Raw genomic sequence first — 21451 nt, forward strand, 5'->3', positions numbered from 1 at the left:
TTTTTGACGATTCTCTCAACATTAATCATCACAATATACATTTACATACTGTGTGTAGACGAAATTCGCGTGCTTGCGTTAGAAGTACTGCAACGATGATAGTATGTAACACTAGATGTGATTTTTATTCCGATTTTATTCAAGGTTTTACAGCAATAGACAGGCGGACCATAAAAATCGCTGAGATGCATGCTTCGCGAGCTCCCTTGTGTGCCCTTCAGCATTACGGGGAGAAAAAAATGGAAAAGATGCCGCGTGGAATTTTAATCCTCATCTTATGTATTCGCGGTTACGCCGCTTGTGTGAGAGCAAAAAAAAACCACTCCGTATAAAATATTTTTAATGGCAACTGTGCGCGCGAATCGAGCAAGCGTTTACTTGGGAGAAAAGTTTTTCATCTTACAATAATTCACGTTTGCTTAAAATTTCACGATAATTTCGAAATTACAAAAGCTTACTTTGTACGCGACAGTTTCTCGAGAAGAGTACCGTAATACAATCCACGGCAATGTAATATCTTAAATATTGACACAATTTCGGAATCATATGTGCGCCGAGTTCTCGTCCGAGATGTTCTTCGCGTGCGCTTCTTCCCCTTCTCCGGTTACATCGCACGGGAATAAGATATCTCGCAGCTTTCGATGCATCTCCAGCATCGCACCGACGATAATATCCATGTATTTCACCAGCGCGCGATTGTACGTTTCTGACATTGAGTGTCTTATTCCCTCCAATGGCGGCTCCGCCTGCGGATAAAAAGCATTTCAAGAGAGTAAAGTAGCAGATCTGTGCGGTTTTAGGAGAAAAAAAAAAAAAGAGAGAGAGAACTCGACGTTTTTATTTACCGGATGATCATTATAAGGAGAAAACGTGCTTATCATTCTGTAATACAGATCCTCCGTTTGGGTGCTATCGCCCCAAAGACCCTCCGCGCAAGTCCAATAAATAAGACCGGCGGCGATGGTGCCTTTCAAAAGGAACGTCGCGATCCCGCGAGATCGTTCGCCGTTCGAAACCGGCTTCTTCAGACAGGTTGTTGTGCAAATCTGTATGGAGATATTTTATATGAGACTTTCACAAACAAGAGTACGAATTTTATTGATACTCGCGACCGCTCGTTCATTCCAGTAAATACACCAACTCCTCTTTAATCGCGATACGTTTATTCAATACGATCGCGCACACAAGATGACATTTATCGAATCATGAATATCAACGATCGCAAAGATAAATAGTCTCCCGATAAATCGAGCCTTTCACTCGCTATACGTCATCGTGTGCTTGACCTCTCTCCTTCCCTGTTCCAAGACCTAGATGATGTCCCTAACAGTTACGAGAGAGCCCGGAGACCGTCCTCCTCTATTAGAGACCCATCGATAGTCGCTGTAGCAGTGTACACCGACTGTCGGGCTAATTCCAGGTAAACGCAACTACGTATCGACTAACCAATTCCGTACAGGTGCCTCGAACACCATCATCTCGTTACACGGCGTGTCAATATCGCGCAAGGCTCGACAAGCCACATGATTTAACTCGAAATTGGATTCAATTCGCACGGAATATATGTGCGTATGTATCTAATACAAGACAAAAAAAAAATATTATTGAATATTTTTATCTTTAAAAACGACAGAGAAAGAGAGAGAAAGATTGAAAATGTTAATGCTGGTATCTTTTCGTTTCTCGGGTCGATTTTCTCCTTATTTTCAATCTCAATTTTCAATTTAACATTTACTTTGATATTTTAAGATCATCTTTTTTTGAAATTATTTGAGCTATAGTTTCGAAAAGGTCTTTTCTAAATTTTTGGAAGTGAAGAACTGTTCAGTTTACTGTCTATTTGAAGTACAAAGTAAAAGCTCAATCTCTATAAATTAAACCTCAAAATCCTTTAAAATCCATAAATATAAAAAAATTGAGATTGAAAATGAGAAGAAATTTTCAATTTGTTTGTTTCCTATTTATGTGTTAAAGAAATATTTACATGAATATATAATATACTCCTCTCTTCTACATTAATAATTTTTTTATGCAAAAAAAAAAAGAAAAACATTTTTCATTAATAATTTTTGTGAGATTTTAGAATTAATTAAATCTTAAAAAATTTTTATGATTTTTATGATTTTCTGATATACCTTTGGTGGGCACTTGCTCTGCATATTTTTCCGCGAGCAAACTTTAACTGCTACCGGTCTAGCGGTCCAGTAATCGGTCGTCTGACGGTCGTTAGGATCGGAGCAAGAATCCGCATCTGCATTGACGAGTTTCTGAACCTTCGGCCTCACGCATGTTTTCGGATTGGACAGATTAATGGTTTGCGCGATACACTTGGTTCCTCTCTTCATATCGTTTCTGCAATGAATAACACAAATTGCAAATTCCGCCTCTCGTTTTTCTCAACGGGTAAGCCTTTGCGAATAAAGAATCATGTCACTATTATATCAGGTTAAAAACGGAAAGAAAAATTATGTCTCAAGATCTCTCTAATACATAATCAAACATTGAGAGTGATAAACTTGCTTGTCTTTCCTCTCGTTTCAACGTTCGATTGAATTTATATCCACGTAAATATATTTTTCTCACAGACAAATATATATATATATATATATATATATAAACGCTTTAGGATATATTTGGCAAAAACTAAAGTTATGCGAGAAATGACAATAAAATTTTGACGTGTTGGAATGATTAAGACTCTTGGAATTTCATTTTTCCATTTTTTAGTAAAAATATTTACAGAGTTTTGACAACTATCTATCTATTATACTGCAAATTTATCCCCGACGTGATGACATAGAAGAATGATGTTTATTAAGATCGATTAGCTTTTGTTTGTATGATATATGCCACTCGCTCAATACATTGACACTCTGTATATAATCGTTATACATCACTTATATATATATATATATATATATATATATATATATATATATATTTATACATAACAATATATATTCATATATCCTATAATAAATACACAACATATATTGACGCCAAGTTTTTGACACCACTTAAATGCACAGGCGAGGGATACCCGTCGTCGATTTTTTACCCAGCAGTGTGTATGTGTGTGTGTGTGTGTGTGTGTGTGTGTGCGCGATTCCAGCGGGGATGACAAAGAAAAGATGAAAAAGGCGCGAGAACAACGTAACAGATACGGCACGACGCGCACACAAAGGACCCGGCGGAATAATGTATCGCGAATATCCCGTCAACTTTGGTAGGCAAAATCCTGTTTCGGGCCTCCTTCGGGCGTGTCGCCCTTTTCCTGCACAACGTTTCACTGATAAGAGCGAATATATAAAGGAGCTGAGATTGCGCGAGAGAAGGAGGCCGGTGCTTGATGAAACTCAGTTTCCGACGAGGTCTTTATAACACTTATCTCTCTCTCTCTTTCTCTCTATTTCGTTATAGCATACAAAGCGACCTCACGATTCCTTATTCATCAACGTCATTTGAAAGACTCGCGAGATTTGCATCCGACGCGGTATCGTACGGGTCAGCGTTGCGACATATCCTCGAATAACTCCTTTGAAACGTGAATGTCCTCATCGCGTGATCGCGCAACTGATTATGCGTCTTAATTGCAGAGAGTTTATAAAATTTCCATAAGATACAGATTTTTTGTATGTCGCGCTCTGAAAATTAAACGAAAATAGTGCGAGATCAGAAAAGTTCCATGATTGAAGATAGTGATATATTGGATTTTCATCGAAAAGTTTAATAATTCGAATTTTCAAGATGCCGAATCATCGATGGAGCTCGTTGCTCAGCTCGTTTACGCTCGCAACGTAAGAAAGAAAATGAAAGGAAGTACGCGAGAGAGAAAATAACGGCTATCGCGCGGCGATAAAAAAAGATTCACGATCGCTCGCCTCCTGCAGGTGGACATTAAGAAAACCATGAACGTCGTTATGAAGCGAATCCGCGATCCTTTAACGAAGCTTCTACGAGAGATGAAATGGGACGAAGAAGGAGCGTAAGGAAGCGAGAGGACTTTGGGAAAACTAATTTTCGCGATATTAGTCTTACGGAATTGGTTATTGATGTTCTATTCGTCTGCCGATAATGGCGAACGGAAGCGATTCCCTCGCGGAAAGGTCATAAGTCCTTTGGCAAGGGTCAAGGATCTCCTCGGGGGGTTACGTTGTCCCTGCCGGCGCTCGACCTTCTTAAAGGAATTGCTTCCTTAACGGGCGTTAAATCGACTTTGCCGGCGCAGGTCCTCCTCTCTCTCTCCCTCTTGCGATTGACAGATATTTCGTGGTATCTTCGCCTCGCTCCAGGCTTCGCCTCCCGTCTTTCCTTGCTTCCTTCCTTCCTTCCTTCCTTCCTGCCTTCCTTCCTGCCTCACTTCCTCCCACTCGCCGTCTTTTCTGTCCATCCTCTCGGTCCACCAACTCCATTCCCTCCGCCTCAAGTCCACTATCCGTGCATTCTTTTTCACCACTTTCTCTCACAAAGGCTCTCAGGCGCACCTCGCAAGTCTCTCTTTCCGGTCGCTCGCCTGGCGACATTCCAAGCAATCTCCTCGCCAGAAACCTCCGTAGGAATACACGATAAATTGATAAGTTCGCGGGTACTACGCGCCATTGGCAGACAGCTGTTAAGCACGTTCACACAGACGTATAATTCAACAATTTCGGTGCGAACGTCTCCCCTACTGTGAAATTTTTTATTTCAATCTTTCCGATATGAAGTAACTCTCATCCATCTCGTTCGATCTTATGTTTCAGACACAGATGCGCCTATCAATATTATTCATGCTCACATTTATCGTTTCGGCCTCTTCCGCTTCTTGCCTGCACGAGTCGCGATAAACGACTCTAAACGCGAAGCGCGCGTCCCTGCCAAAGGTATTTCCATCGAGAAAATATTTTTACGACACGTTAACAAAATTTCACGACGAATACGAATACAAGCGCAATCAAACGCCCGCAGCCGATAGTTTGGAAAGACAGCGGCTTTTCATAGCCGACCCTAATAACGCGCGCGCGCGAAGGGAAGAGAAAGTGCCCGAGGCACGGTGCATGATTTGCCGGGATGCCGTAAATCGAGATTAGGGCGAAATTTCGGTAGTCGCCTCGATATCAAGAAGGTGAAACGCCACCACCCACGCCTCTCCCCCGTATAATCGCTCACGAACGACTCGGAGTCTCCGGTACTTGGAGCTCAACCATCGACTCTCAGCGAGTCGAATTATCGTTTCCCCGCTCTTCTCCCCGATCTATCGTTTATCCTCGCACGTTTATTCTACGAACATGAGGAGGCTGACGAAGAGGCCGCATACGCTTCCTCTTCTCAGCCGGATTCCGCAGAGCGAAGTTCTCTCCCAAGGACGGATTAGAATATCCCTCGGAGCGATCCTTTACTCTCTCTCTCTCTCTCCCTCTCTCTTTCTGCCAAGGCAGAGTTACCGGCAAACGCGACATTATTCCTAGGTCGATTAGACGTCCCATCCCCGTCGGGGGCCTAATAACGTCGTCGGTGGCTCTTGGATTCTCGGGAGATTAATATAAGTGAAATAATACTGACCCTCTCCCTAAATACGGGTCGCCATGTAGAAGCATGATCTCGCGCGAGCAGTTAGTCTCAATAAGATGAAGGATTAATCTTCTCTGAGGAGATATTCGTGCGTGTTCGCTTTTAATATAGTATAAAATAAAATCTAATATATAACAAGAGAGAATCGGGAATACAAAATCTCGCTCTCCGAGAATTAATGATAAGGTGGGATAAGGAAAATTCAGTCCGCTGTCGCACGCATTTTTGCATCCACCTGACACGGATTATCGCGCAGCCCGTTGCAGTTTGCAACAAGGTACAATAGTTGCGCAGTTTGCGTATGCTATACGTGAAAGAAAATAGCGCGAGAGAATACTTACATGGGAAAGGTATGTATGGGGCTGTAGCGACTCTGACGTAACGACGTTCAAGGGACCGGCAACAAATTCATGCGCGGCGCGGGCGCAAAAATACTCTCCCGGTTTTTTTTCGCGAGTTACTTTATACACACTCGCGAGAACGCGCGATGAGAATGGAGGAAAATTTAAAAGTTTTAATGAAGTGCAGCATCCGGGGCCAGGCCCGCATACACGGGCGTAAGCGCTCCGAGAGAGCGTGGGATTATTTTTTTCATAACTGCTCGACGCTACGAATGCAAATTTATGAAAACATCATGTGCACGAGCAAACTGGATATTATCAGCAATAATTGCCCTTATCGTAAGTATCGAGGAGTCGAGTTGTATTATTTAAGGATTCGATGTAAGATCAACGCATAAAATGTTAAACAAAATTGGATTAATTTAATTGAAAATATTAATTATTATTATTAATTATATTATTATTTATATCTATATTTTAAATTATACATATATAAATGAGAACGTAAAAGGGAGGAGTCAATAAGATGCATCGACTAGCAGATAGATTTTTCCGCGGCATGGTTGTGTTGATGGATGACCTGGAAAGTCTCGGTTATATCGCGAAAAGATGACATCGAAAATAAATCGATACAATCCGTCTTAGCCGATGCTCGCATTAATTACAGCCGACGAATTCAATTAAATCCTGTGCCGCGCACTCCGCAAAGACAGCGCTTGTCCTCCGCGCTCAATTTCGCGGTCTATGGCATGGGATTGTGCGGAATAGGGGTCGGTCGGCGGTAAAAGAGACGGGCGGGCCCATCGGATAAGGATAGCGCGGCTCTCATGCCTCTCTCGCGGTACGGATGGGAAGAGATAGAGATAGAGAGAGAGAGAGAGAGAGCTTAAAAATATGATTTTAATACCACTGCACTCCGAGGTCGCCGTATATCATGCTTTTGTCCGCCTACTATTGTCTCTATGCCGGACCCATACCCTTTCAAAAGCCGCCCTCTTCCACGTCCACGTCCAACCCAACGCTCCCCTCTCCCCCCCCCCCTTTCGCGTCCCAACTGACCCGAACCGACACCCTCACCCCTGGAAGCAGGGGAAAGGGGGGCAATACAGGAGTTGTGTCCCGCTGAAATATTCATAATTGGAAGATTTTCCTTTGGTCCAACATTCGAGATTCCGAGTATTCCACAATTTCTAAGTCGAACAATATTTCTTATCCTTCATATCCGCCAGTGACACGTTCGAAGGCTTTTTTAGAGAGAAATTAACGCAACGTCAGATAATACTTTAGTAGTGATGTAGATGCGTCGGAGAAAGCGTAAAAAAGATCGCCTGAGCGCGGTTTTGCTTTTTGCCGGTAGAAGGAATTTAGAGATTCGCGGGCGTAATTTTTATTCGTTTTCAAGAGAGCTTAACGAGCGGCGCTCCGGCAAAAAGATTCTATAGGTTTTCCGCACGTTCGACTCTGGTTTTACCGAATCTTTTACTGTGTAATACTGCCGGGTTTACTGCCGGCGTTTTACTGCGTATCCCGTCGCTGAACGAAATATTCTTTCGTTCCGATTCAACGGTTTAAAAAAAAATCGATATCCGCATTCCCGAATTTTTCACGTTTCGTCGTGTTTTTTCATTACTAATTTAAAAATTTATAATGCACGCTCTCGCTTTACGTAGTATAACGACTGATTTGTAAATTACATCTTTTTCTTGGATATTTTATCTTATTTTTGTAATTTCCGAGACAATCTAAACTAATCTATTTGTGCTTTGACATTTCTTTTTTTTTTTTTTTTCAACATCGAATTGAATTTCAATAATATCGCGATCTTTAAATGGCGTAATGTTTACGTCGTTTCATGCAGATCTTTCGAAGCTAGATCGATGGACCATTCATCTTTGGCTACTAGAGCGATTTCACGCACACAGTGCGTGATCAATTGTCTGCGAATTCAAGATTAAATTCGTTGGCGATCTCGACGAACAACTCGTAAACATGATGGCCCCAAGAATATTCTATATAATTTTCAACTTTAATCCTGAATTAATAATTCTTCAAAGTTTTCTGACACATTTTATAAACTCCATTTGAGAGAGATTAAATTATTAAAGCATATAAGTCAAATATGTCGAGTAAAAATTATATACACGGAGAAAACATTTTATTACATTATTTTTAACATAACACTTCACTATTAATTCTCTCATATTTTTAGTAATCTTGACATTCGTGTAAATATTACAAATAGATACATGATCAAATTTCCATTAATTAAAAAATTTCCAGTATTTTTTTATAAAAAAAAAAATTTGTATAAAATACTTCAAAATGCCATATTGTCCCATGATTTTTGAGGTAATTTTAAAAGACAATTCTCTCATATCTAATAATATTTATATATATCAAGCTTATGTGTGAATGAAACAAAACACAAGTGGAGAAACGATGGGGCGATAAATTTAGGGAGGGTAGATTGTAGATATAGCTAAACAGATAACGGCTATAAAGACATACGCGCGACCCATATTAACCGCATATAAAATGGTCCCCATAGTACAATCAATTATTGTCAATCCATAGATAAGTTTGGATAAGGAAAGGGGGGAATAAGCAAAACGTAGCAGCAGAAGATAATTAACAGAATTGCGGAATAAGTACGGTATTGTGTTCATTATTTTTAGTATACTATTCACAACTTTAAATAAATAAAAAAATGTATTTATTGATTTAATTGACACAATTATTCGATCATGCAGTTCTTATATAATTGAAACGATATCTAGGATATTTAATTAAGATTGTAATATTTAATCAAGCCAATTTATTATAGAATCTTTAAATTATTAATAAAGGAATATATCTCTGTTCAGTTAATACTGCACGTTGATTTGAATTTCCACTTTGTCTCTATAAAAAGACAGGCGCGCGCGTTATATAAACCTGTAGTAATAAGAGATGAAACTTGTGCTAGGGATTGTCCCCCCGAGAACAGCCAGCGGTTCCTACAATCTCGGTCACTAGTTGGTCCCCGGGGGACCCAAGTATCCCCAAATTATACACATCGAAGCTTCATCTTGTATACCGTCTCCTTTCTCTATCGCAGCTCTTGAATCCTGAAAACAATAGACTCATAAATGTTTTTCATTCCTAATTCGCTCTCTAGATTATTTTAGGATTAAATGATGAAGAAAAAAAATTATATATAATGAAAAAGGATTTGCTTTTAATTGAAAGAAATGATAATCTAAATATGAATCAATCGATACTATCTAATATAGAATAGAGATAGGATTTAACTGTAGAACCCAATTTTCGTAGTTGACCCATCACTGTCTCTCTCTCTCTCTCTCTCTCTCTCTCTCTCTCTCTCTCTCTCTCTCTCTCTCCTCTCTCTCTCTCTCTCTCTCTCTCTCTCTCTCTCCCTCTATCTATCTTTCTCTTATTCCTCGAATATTAGCAATCGCCGACATTCACAATCAATCTCAAGAATATCCATAAGGATATAATGTGATCACTCTCCTCTAGATATTGCGTAGATCGTTAAATTCTTTTTATTTAATAAATTATTTTATTTCATTAATAGTAAAAGTCATGTTTTCCCTATTATTAGTCACTTATATCTTTTACAATAATTTAAAATTAATAATAAATCCAAATTAATAATTAATTAATTATATATCTAATAATAAATTAATTATATATATTATTTATTATATATATAATAATAAATTAATTATATATATAATAAAAAATTAATAATAAATACAAATACTTTAAACTTAAATAATTTTTAAATCGTTAAGAGAATTGTGTTCAAGTTTTGCACAAACACTCAGAAGAAATAGTAGTAAAATCTACAAAAGTTTCATGTTTTTGTCAATATTTTGATTCATCCTTAATTACGCCGCATTATTAATACGCGAGCGGTAAGAGAGAACAATGGGTGCGTCGATCACGAAAATTGAGCCGAAAGTTGCAACAACTAAATCCTACCTCTACAAAGGAGGTTGGATTATTAATTCAAGATCGAAAAGCGTGTGCATCGCTTGACATGCTTTCGGCAGGAGAGAGAAATAGCGGCGCGATGCGAAAACTTCGTAATGCAGTATACTAGACGTATTATAGGTAGAGCGTGTCGTCGAGAGAAAGTAATCCCAACTTGCCATGCCGCAAAAACTTTTTAGAACGTATTAAACGTACGCGTCTCTTTAATTTGAAATAATTGCAATTTTCCTCTGTTGCGTTTCGGAGAAAAAGAAAAAGCGAATAGTATGATCGGCGCACTATTTAATTTCCCGCAATTAAGCTTTTAGTCGCATCCACACATATTATCACTCGGCGAACACTAGATTACAAACTGAAACATAATTTAAGAGAAAGATGCATCGTCTCCCCGTCTCCTTTCCTCCTAATCCCATTAAATCTTCGTTGAATTCAATTATTATAACATTCGCGACCTGATACGGCGATAATCATCCTGGATATGATTGCGTCACGCAATCCGAAGCACATTGCTCACATATAATCGCTTATAATAATTACTATAATAATTACATCTTTCGATTTCATTCCACGATCTTTCGATCAAGAATGACAAATATCTTGGACAAAAACAAATCTCCGGATAGACGCGCGTTATGCACGTGGGGGGAGGAGAACGGAGGGCATGTAATCAGCGGGCTATAATGCGTGCGTGCAAACCTCACCCTCCCTCGCGCGCGGGGCGATAGGTGATATGATTTCGTAGTCGCACGACTGCCTCGAAAAGGGAGGTTCCAGCAGTGGACTATAATTCTGCATTATCGGCGAGTTCACGGGCCAACGCATCTTCGCCCGCGGGACGGGAAGAGAGGAGGGGCGGGGGAGGGATGATGGCGAACGGTCGCGCTGACTCCCTCTCGCCGACACCTCCGACGTACTCTCGGTTATGGTCCTCGATCTAAACAATAGACACTTTTGCGCGCGATTAACGCTTCGTTGATCGACTCTGTCGCTTAGATTCGGGACATTATCGGATATCGACTGTCCGGGCGCAAACCGACAAGAACATTGCATAAGCTTGCATGATTAATTGATACGCATGTAAGAGCTTTTTTAATAGAAATATTTTATGTAATCTTCTTTATATAAAGAAGAATTTTGTTTTCGATGCGCGACTCATTAATTTTCTTTCATTTTAATTCCTTTTTTTTTTTTTTTATTATTTCGCTCAGATCTCTTTTTATAAAAGGAGAAATGTATTTAAGCAAGAAGTATATTATATTTATATATTTATTTTTATATTTATATATTTAAGCAAGAAATGTATTTCTTGCTTGCTATTGTCCGATAAAAAGAATCAAGAATCATGCTTATATCAAAATGTTCGTTAATTTTTGAGAGTGCCTCTCAATATTTCGAGCATAAGCGTTTTTTGATAACCAATATAATAAAACTAATATAAGACATATCCCAAATTGCAGAATAGTATTTTCATACTCAATGTAAGAATCACGATTCGTTCCATGCGGCCCCATCAGCAATTTTCTTGATATCGTCGATTTTCTCCCTAAGTAGAAAAACGCATCGGGCGAAGAATGACGCAAGACCGGCGGGGGAGATAGAGAGGGACGGGAAGGGAGGGTGGAAAGTTGTGGAGATGGGTGGCGACCCTCGGTTAGGAATGATTTAAGGGTTGTTATCGGCGAGCGGAGCTGCGGGTCCGTCGGCTCCGTCGTCCACGTCAGCGGGAACGTTGGTATCAATTCGAGCCATCCTCCCCCGAACCGGCCTCAAGTTCCCTCTCGCTTCCTCTCGGCTCTCGGCTGTGCCTCTCTACCTCAGGTCCTTCCCCTCGCACACATTCCTCCGCAAAGGGAGCAGGCAGTCATTAACCCGATGTAGCAGCCGGACAGGCTGCCGAGATCGTCCATACCTCCTGCCTCTTCGTCGGCCAGCACCGGATCTATTAGATCGGCGCGCGGAGGCTGTACAGCTACGCGGCGCGTTTGGTACGGTCGATGTATCGTCTATCTGGATATGTTCACGCGCGAGTGCCTTCGAGAGGCAATGGCGAGTGATGAATCGATGATTAAGATGAGCTGTTCGCGATCGCCGCGCTTGCTCTCCCGAACCGAGCGATTCCGAATCGATCGATTCGAGCGAGCGCACCTTTTGAGACGGAGGATGTCTGTTAGTCTGTTACGCGGAGATGTTTTTGACGTGTCGAACGATGGAAGGCTCCTCGAGGGATCATAGGAGTCTAGCGAATCGTGAAATGTAGGATACTTGTAGCATCGTGTAAAATTTTCATTTTCACACGGCCAAGGTTTTTGTTAAAAAAATATTTTCATCAATAATAAAATCAAGATGAAAGAATGCAAAGGATACTGAAACAGATAATGGCGTTTTAAATAATCGTGTGTACCTGCATATCGGCCAAGATTCAGCCATCATTAAATTATTCAAAATAAATTCTTTTTTATCTTTGTATTAGTTTTATTTTGGGGAAAATTTTTAATAAATTTATCTTCTTCAAAAGTTTTAGACCTGAAATCTGTTAACAATTAATTTTTTTTTTTTTTATAATCGAGAAAAAATAAAATTTTGTTAAAAATCGTGAAAATGACAAGTGTAAAAATTTAGAAATGCTTATTTTAGGTAATTTGTCAAGCAATATTTTGAATCTTGGTCACTACAGATGCCCGATTATTTATCACAGCAATTAATCTTCTTCTATTTCAATACGTTTTCACATTTGTTCACATACATTTCGATTTTATTATTAAAAACAAAGTTATTTTCAAGAAAAACATTTTCTTTATTCGTTCAAACGAAAATTTCAAATGATATTAAAAAGTATTCTACTTTTCGATTCACTACAGCTCCTATAATCTCTTAATTATCGTCACGTAATATATGTCAGGGTATAATTTGCGGAGCACGCAAATTTTTGCCGACAATTACTCTCGGTTTTATTCCTCCACTACTAGAACTTGCTTCACATTCCACGTTGCAACCATCGTAAGCGGAATGAACGCCCTTACCATATCACAACCATCCATTTCCACAACGACGGACATTCGCGTTCACGATACGAGATTCGTATCCACCGCAGTCGTAATCGCATCTCGCCGGACGAACTTTTGAAAACTATGAGACTGTCAAAAATTGAAACAACCATGAACCCTAAGATCAAAGTCGCGGAATTGCGAGATAATATCCACGAGATTTTATTTATCCATTGGCAGCGACTATCAAGAATGCAAAAACAAGATTCTAAAGCATTTCGACTAATTCAAAATTAAAGCTCACTAATATCGAAGGCCGGATTATCACCGGGAAAAGACTCATTGCGATTTTTAAATAAAACTAATATAAAACATCAAGTAAGTAAATTGCTGCTAAATTAATCAAAAGGCAATTGTGTTCTCGGATTAAATTTGCAGATATTTTTAAACGCGAATAAATAATCTTTTATAAACAATAGCGAACTCTGCCAAAGCTATTCTGCTTTCTTAAATGAAATCAGTGTATGATCATTGATAAACAGCGGTCTCAATTAAAAATATAGTATTGCAAATAGTAAAATCTTGTGAGAAAAATCAATAATAATTTCAGTTAGATTTTTCAGTGAAAATTGATCATTCGTGAAATCTTGCTAGTGCTTCAAACGGTGACATTTTCACCGATTCATTTTTCGAGAGAGTGGTGTTGACGATAAAATCGTGAGGCACGAGATATTCTCCCGTTACGGAGTAAAATAACGAAACCGTAAAAAGCAACTGAAATATTACCCTTGCTTTTATCCCACGACTCTCGCAATCTCTCGGCTGGTCTTTGCCGAACGCGATACGAAGCTCGGAGCTAATTTCCATGCCGGAGTTATAAAGAGACTGGCGCGAGCAAAGAAAATTGGGCAAAGTAAGGAAAATTACTATAATCAACTCTGTGAATAAGTAACAATTATCTACGCATTGCGACGTCTTTAAGGCTCGTATTTGCAGTCGTTTCTTGAATCTCAAAAGTCTCGAAAATGAGATTTTTAAGATACAATTTTATATCATAAAATGTGGAGCCGCTCAATAATTACATCCCTAGTAGAAATCCAAATGAAATGATGTGCTCAGCTAAAAAGCTAAACGATCATTCGTATTAAATTTGATTATTGCATATCATTATATTTCTGATGTATGGATTTTGTTATACATTAATTATAATATTATCGTAATTAATCTTCATTTATTATTAGCTGTATATTAAAATGCATTGTTATGTTAAAGCTAATAAAACAATTATTTCGACGAATAAACACAATATATAGTGCACTTTGATAGAAGAATCAAAAATATATAGATATCATAATTAAATTATTATATATAGTATATACGCTATTAATATTTTTAACGTCTTCTTTTATTAATAATATTAATATCTGCTTAGATATCGTAATTAAATTGATACATATATTGTATTCTCTATATTAATAATTCTTGCTTTTCTTTATCAATAATATTAACATCCGCTTATCCTTTTATCGGTGAATAAAATAAAAAATCGAATGTAAAGAAAGGAAAACAAATATGATATTGCGCATATTTTGTAAGAATACAAGGCGAACAAATTTCAATTGTCAAAACTATTAAGAGAACTTTCAAAAAATAGACAAAATATCAAAATAATATAAAAATGCAAAAGATGGCACACACACACATCAAATAAAATTCAAAAAATCGTGAGTTTAAGAATTTCATTTCCTAGAAATCATGAAAGTTTAAAGCGTGAAAATCAACATATTATCAAGAGAATCAGCAAACAGATGATATGAAAACGGGGTTCCAAAAATTTTTGACATTAAATAATTTGACCTGCGAAAAATTATTCTCAAAAGTGAGAAAAGTATTAGGAAAATATAATCAGCAAATAAGACAACTTTTTGCCGTTGTCTTTAAGCTATCAGCTATCGGTATTTATGGACAGTCGATAGTTAGAAAAATGAAATTTACTAATGTTGATATTTTGCAAATTATTAAAATTGAAAGTTCTGATAACTAAAAAATATAATTCAGAAAATATAGTTAAAAGAAAGATAGCACATAAATTAAAATTTCAAGATTTTTAAGCTAATTTGAACGAAGAAGGAACAAATTAACTTTTACTGCGACTTAGTCTCATTATAAATAATTGCTTATACAACTAAAAGCATAACTAAAAGCGACATAATGATAAAATCGAGAGGGATGACTTGGCAATTGATTTTTAGACTTTGTTTCTCTCGAAGAATAAGCGCTCTCTTGCGTTTCGATGTTTTTTTCTTCTTAATAAATCGAGCGTTAAAGAATTTCCCAATCTTTATTATTTTTATCATATTTTCTATAATAGATTGAAAAATTTTTTAACTCTATCAGTTTATTAAAAAAAATTAATAAATTAATAAATCCTTATAAGATTAAGGGTCTGTAATTTTTTAATCAAAGATTGTGCTGCATTTTCAATGCAAAACTCCGTTGTCTAAGAAGAAGAAGAAATTATACACTCGGCCGAGAGACTCCAGAACAAACACGGTCGCACAAACGCGAGAAGAATTTTCCGAATGCTGTAATATCGGATTCGGCGACATTGCGCACATCCGCTATTGAATTTATTATTATGCATTTATGTAGATTGAAATTAATATTAGGAGCGAGAGGAATCCCCGCGCGTCTGGCAGCGACGCCGCCGCGATCCCGAGCAGTGATTCCATGGAAATCCCGCGATTGAATTCGCGGTCATGATTAGTTTCTCAGCTTACTTTTCTCCGCTCCTGCGCGCCCTTACAAGCGTCTCTTGTAAGTTTCAAACTTTCTTTATCGTGTTTCCGATTGATCCGCGCGTCCTATTATTAAAAGTAATGTTTCCCCGCTTCCGATGCTTCGCCGATGCCTCCGCTCTTTCGCTCCTTTGAATTTCTCCCTTACATTTATTAAATTAATTCAAGAATCTCTATTTATGAATTCCGAATGGCGTTCCGCACGAAAACGTTTTTTTACCTTCATTCGCGCGCTGTAAACAACAGTCCGTAATTCATTTGCGAAACACGCTCGCCGCCTATTTCGTAAATTAGCGTCCGCGTTAATCGAGACGCGACCGTAAAACCGTGTGCGATCCGCTTTTATTAAACTCTCAACTCAAGCCGCACAACTCGATCGCAATTGTTACCTATGCCGAATATATAATGCCGCCTACCCCATCGCATCGTATAAATTCTGATCCTTATGGGGCCGCGAATTCTTATTCGTATATATTATCCGGCGTGCAACATGTGCGGGATAGACGACGATATTTTCCCGGTATCGAGAATAGATATATTGAAACGTCGTGGAGCAATCGTACGTGCCGTCCTCTCGTGTTGTCCACGTTCTGTGCAAGTAACTGTGCTTTGCGGGAACAACATGTAACAGAAGGAGGGGGAGACATTATGAGAAGATAAAATAAACGACCATTATATGATTTATATTACACAATTGCATAGGGTGGGACGCTGAATTTTCCAGCAATCTCCTTCGCAATTGAACAATTTTAATTATATTTGATATGTCAACGTTGTTCTGTTGCAGAAATGTTTGAGCACCCGGTATAATGATACGTTTAAATCAATCGCTTCAATGGAAACGGAAGAAGAAAAGTATATATATATATATATATATATATATATATATATATATATATATAATTTGTTGTATACGGATTTATACTAGCGTGGAAAATAAACATAGAAAAATGATTTGAAAGCGTTTGGTGTAAATGTCGCTCGTACGAGAATAACGCTGGAAAATATATTGAAAGATGAATTTTATTGAGATTTGCCGCAAAATATACGCGAGCGTTGTCCGTTTAGGGAAGCTGGGCCCGTCGGATAATAAAATCGTGGAAGGACGTTGCACAAAATGCCGAAATGACGTGTATTGCATTACTTCTCGGTCATCCTGTCACTTTTTTCCCTCGCGTTCGATGGCGATGTTATTTCTGTCGCTCTCGTATATTTTCTGAAAATAAATAGAAAATCGTTATTTCAAAAATTCTATCCTATTGAAAAACTTATTTCCAAATTGTTTTACATTCATATATATTTAAGAAAAGAAAAAGAAAGAATGGAGATTATGCATCATGTTCGATCATGTTCTCCATTATGTTCTGCGAGACGTAATATCTCGACTTTTTAGATTAAAGGACAATTTTTCGTAAGGCAGAGATCACTCACTTTACGCCTGCTTCGTTTTTCTCGACCCCGTAAAATTGCCTCAAGTTTTCGTTAATATCGCCATCTGATTTCGCGTGTTTTCGCGACTTCCGGAGGCTCGTCCTGAACCCGTTTAATCTTCGCATTCGATGAACTCGTTTCGCGACGCCGGGGATAGTTGGCGATGCATCCGTAGGGAACGTCACGTATCTCCAGAACTCGTTCGTCGGCAGTGATATCTTGGTGCGATATTTCCCGTAATCGTCGATCTCGTTACCCGTTCGAGCCGCGCGCTCCATATACTTTGCCTTATTCCTCAAGATCTCGAAAACTTGTCTGTGATTCGGTTGCCTGCGCGCGATGTCGTTCAAGGACTGCTTCAAACAATTATCGAGTACCTTAAAGGTGGCGTTTCTCGCGTTGAGGGCCTCGCTAGTACGATAAGGCGTAAGATCGGTCGGCGACGTGACGTTTTGATATCTCAATTTGATCTCGAACGGGACGACGCTGTTCGCGTGGCTGGAGCTCGAAAAGCTCTCTGCGGTTTGCGATTCTATTCTCGAGTGATCATTTTTGACAGATACTGTTATCGGGAACGACTGCGGATACGAATCATGAAGAGCCACATCGTTACTCGAAGTTTCATTTATCCAATCACTGTTGCTCGAACTAAACTGTTTGTCGGCATCATCCGATACGGTCGTCTCCGTTTCTTTCCTGAAATCATATTATCGAATTGGTGTCTATTTTTGTTCCATTATACCAACAGATTTTCCCCGGCCCAACGAGAGAGCAATAAGAGAAACTTTTCCTCGGTCGAAATAAATACGATTCACACTCTCTTAAATTAAATCAGTGGAAATGTGTCAGTGATTACGAAAACGCTGTCGCAAGACTTCACCGAAAATAAGTGAATATTTTATCGATCATCACTAATTCAATAAGTACGAGCATTTATACTTTGCACAGTAATATTTTACTGAAAAATTAGAAATAATCGCACGTATTATTTGCAAGATGTAGCCTTTAAAGTTTTCTTATTTATTTCAAATCGTTATTTTTAGAAAAAAAGTTCACAAATATACATATCTGGAATAAAAAAACAGATATAACTAGTATTTAAAAATTCAGAATTTTATATATGTTACACTTTTTTAAGATTTTTTTAATAAAAAATATTGATATAAATTTACTTCATATATATATATATACATATTTATTTTAAAATATTATTGATTGAAATTATCACTACTGATTTGCAGTGCTATATTTATTAATTGAGACCATCAGTGATTATTCATTGCTTTTCAATGATAATACACTGATTTCATTTAAGAGAGCAGTTTCACAATTCGGACATTTTAACAGATATTAGCATCGGGTAATCGGGAAAATGAAAAATGATAAAAAAAAATCTGTCAAAGAAAAGCAAGACATGATAGGATAGCTTGCGTCGTAAAACTTCGTGGATGTAAGACCGGTAATGGCAGCGATCCGATAAATTCATCATCCAGAACTTCTCTCGCTGTCTTTAGTTCCTCTCTCTCTCTCTCTCCTAGCTTAAATCCTAACTTAAATAGACGCGAAACGTGTACTGGACTAAGTTCGAGGGAGTTTGATTACAAGAGAACGTGTCTCCGACTGCACTTACCTTGGGCAAATAAGCTACTGCTGAATTGTTAAAGCTCATTTTCAAAGAATCACGCGAATCTCGCACTCGCCAAGTTTTCACGAAACTTTCGTCACGCTTCGACAAATCAAATATTTAGACAACGTATGTTACGTCAACGTATCTCGCCGAAGTACGTATAATCGCTCGAGACAAGAGTCACTAATTATTTGGAGAGACAAGTATTACAATTACAATACAATTGTATTGCAATATATATATATTGCAATGCAATTGTATTGTAATTGTAATATACAGGGTGACCCCGAACGTTCCAGCCAGACTTTGAGATCTTATAGGAAATTTAATTCTGAACAAAAAATTTCCTATAAACATGGGTCGAAAAATGCTTTCTTAAGAAGTTATCGCTCAAAAACCTTTGAAATCGTGATTATTTTACACATTTTTCCAAATATCATGGAAAATGTGCGTCTTTAAATAAAAAGTACCGAAACAAAAGTTATAGAAAATTAAATTATCTTTTAAATGAGATTAAAATGATTGTACGTTCCATAGGTTTTGAGATAACCAGTTTCAAATGTACAAAAAAATATTTTTTTTTTCCTGTCGACAGCTTTTTAAAGATACACTCCATTTAAAAAATATTCTACAATGCTATTTTAATTTAAAAGAAGAATTACTTTAATTTTATGAAAGAAAAAGATTTTTGTTTTTTATTTTTATTGATTTTTCCTCAAGAAATTTATTAAGTTTCATCTTCTTTTTATTTTATTTCTCAAAACTTATGGAACGTACTACAAATTTTGATCTCATTTAAAAGATAATTTAATTCTCTACAACTTTTGTTTCGATACTTTTTATTAAAAAACGCATATTTTCACTGATATTTGTAAAAACTATATATAAAATAATCGGGATTTCAGAGGTTTTTGGGTGCTAACTGTTTAAGGAAGCATTTTTCGACCCATGTTTATAAGAAATTTTTTGTTCAGAATTAAATTTCCTATAAGATCTCAAAGTCTGGCTGGAATGTTCTGGGCCACTATATATATATATATATAATTTCGATGTCAACATCTCATGAAACAGCTATCGAAGAAAGAGACGCGAATTGAAATTTACCGAGATAAAGATTCTCCTACGAAGACTTACTCTCGAATCACATCAGAATCCGTCGTGTCGAAACGTTCCTCCATTTGATAATAAGCGACAATCAAAATGCGCATCAGTCGGATGAGTTTACGCTTGATAATCGATCCGTCTGGTTGGGCTTCTTGAAGCAACAGCAGCCTGGACCAGTCCGACTTCAGCGTGCCAAAAGGCAAAGCAGAGATCGGACATTTAAATCCAGCGACCATCATTTTCACGGTAGGTACATCCGTGAGATTTAATTTTGATAAATGATCTTCGATCTCGTCGATATCAAACTGAATCAGTTCCGAGCAGTGATCGGAAAAGCTATCGACACATCTCGCTACAAAGAAAAGAAATATTAATTACATAGCTAATGTTTCCTCCTACAAACCGCCTTAAATCCTAATAAAATTTTTTAAAAATAGAGAGAACATATAGAACTGTCGAAATCTCAATATATAATCAAATCTTTCATCATAATTCAAGACGGAAATAAATTCTTCAATCACGTCATTTAAGCTTAATTACAATCGCGAGTTGCGCTTTATTAATCTTTAAACAATAATGCGATATTTTTGTAAAATATACATTTTATATAATACATAGAACAGAAATTTTGCATCATATAGAAATATATAATACAATGATAATATATCATCTATAACAATTAAAAATTTATATATATATATATACAGTATTTTTTTCGAAAAAGACGCATGAGTATAAAACGAAATATCTGGTATGCATACTCACCGTTAATAAAAATAATCGCCAAGCAGAGGAAGAGAGAAATGTGCAGCAGTGTATATGACGGCACTTGTCGCGACATTTTTGCGCGGACTGATCGCACGAGCGACGGATATATTTCCGTTTCGTTAAGATCGGCATTTTTTTTTAACGCACGTTAGCACGATCGTTGATGCGCGCGCGAATTCGTGAAATACATACACAAAGCAATTCTTCACTTCCTTCTGTAAAGCGAGAACGCTGCACACTTGATCCTATGCGAGATTGGCGCGATAGCGTCCGGGAATGCGTCTTTTCGACGTTATTATAGGCAGCGCGTGTTTAGCATGTAGTTGAAAATAGAGTTATTAATCGTTAAAGTATCTGATCTGAATTTTATCCGAATAATTTATTCGAGTCGGGATTAGATACTTCAATGCGCTCTCTTAAACTTGATCCGTGAAAATGTCATTGATTGAAGCACAAAATTTTACAAAAGAACAGTGAATATTTTAATTTTCTAATTTTCGGTAGAGAGCACTTACACTTTACTACTTATATGTGTATTTGATTATGTCAGTAAAATTTCACTGAAAAATTAGCATCGTACGCATATATATTTGCAAGCTTTCAAAGCATTTTGAAAGTTATTTATTTTGAATTGCTATTTTTTGCACGAGAGAAGCGCCGTACACACATATTTGAAAGAAAAGCTAGCATATAACTAGCATTCCAAAATTTAGAATTATATTCATATTACTTTTTTTTTAACTTTTAAAGTATGATCCTTAAACTCACTGAAAATGGACAAGATTCTTGGTCGAAAACTCAAATATTCTTTTTTAGCAAAATATATTGCTATAAGTTTATTTCATATAT

General features: G+C 37.5%; 2 protein-coding genes across 2 annotated transcripts; both read right to left on the reverse strand.

Annotated features, from left to right (window-relative positions):
* Nucleotides 1–40: 40 nt before the first annotated feature.
* LOC126858080 (uncharacterized) lies at nucleotides 41–3309 on the reverse strand. The gene is made up of 4 exons (XM_050608110.1): nucleotides 3059–3309; nucleotides 2136–2352; nucleotides 846–1046; nucleotides 41–746 (listed from the first exon to the last, which is right to left on the reverse strand). Exons 2-4 carry the CDS (start codon nucleotides 2343–2345, stop codon nucleotides 543–545), a joined length of 615 nt encoding a protein of 204 aa, XP_050464067.1. The 5' UTR covers nucleotides 2346–2352; nucleotides 3059–3309; the 3' UTR covers nucleotides 41–542.
* Nucleotides 3310–16579: 13270 nt separating this feature from the next.
* On the reverse strand, nucleotides 16580–21219 carry LOC126858071 (uncharacterized). The gene is made up of 4 exons (XM_050608099.1): nucleotides 20600–21219; nucleotides 19865–20186; nucleotides 17104–17799; nucleotides 16580–16888 (listed from the first exon to the last, which is right to left on the reverse strand). Exons 1-4 carry the CDS (start codon nucleotides 20673–20675, stop codon nucleotides 16813–16815), a joined length of 1170 nt encoding a protein of 389 aa, XP_050464056.1. The 5' UTR covers nucleotides 20676–21219; the 3' UTR covers nucleotides 16580–16812.
* Between the last annotated feature and the right edge of the window lie 232 nt (nucleotides 21220–21451).

Source organism: Cataglyphis hispanica, chromosome 24 (genome assembly GCF_021464435.1).
Source record: "Cataglyphis hispanica isolate Lineage 1 chromosome 24, ULB_Chis1_1.0, whole genome shotgun sequence".
NCBI lineage: Eukaryota > Metazoa > Arthropoda > Insecta > Hymenoptera > Formicidae > Cataglyphis > Cataglyphis hispanica.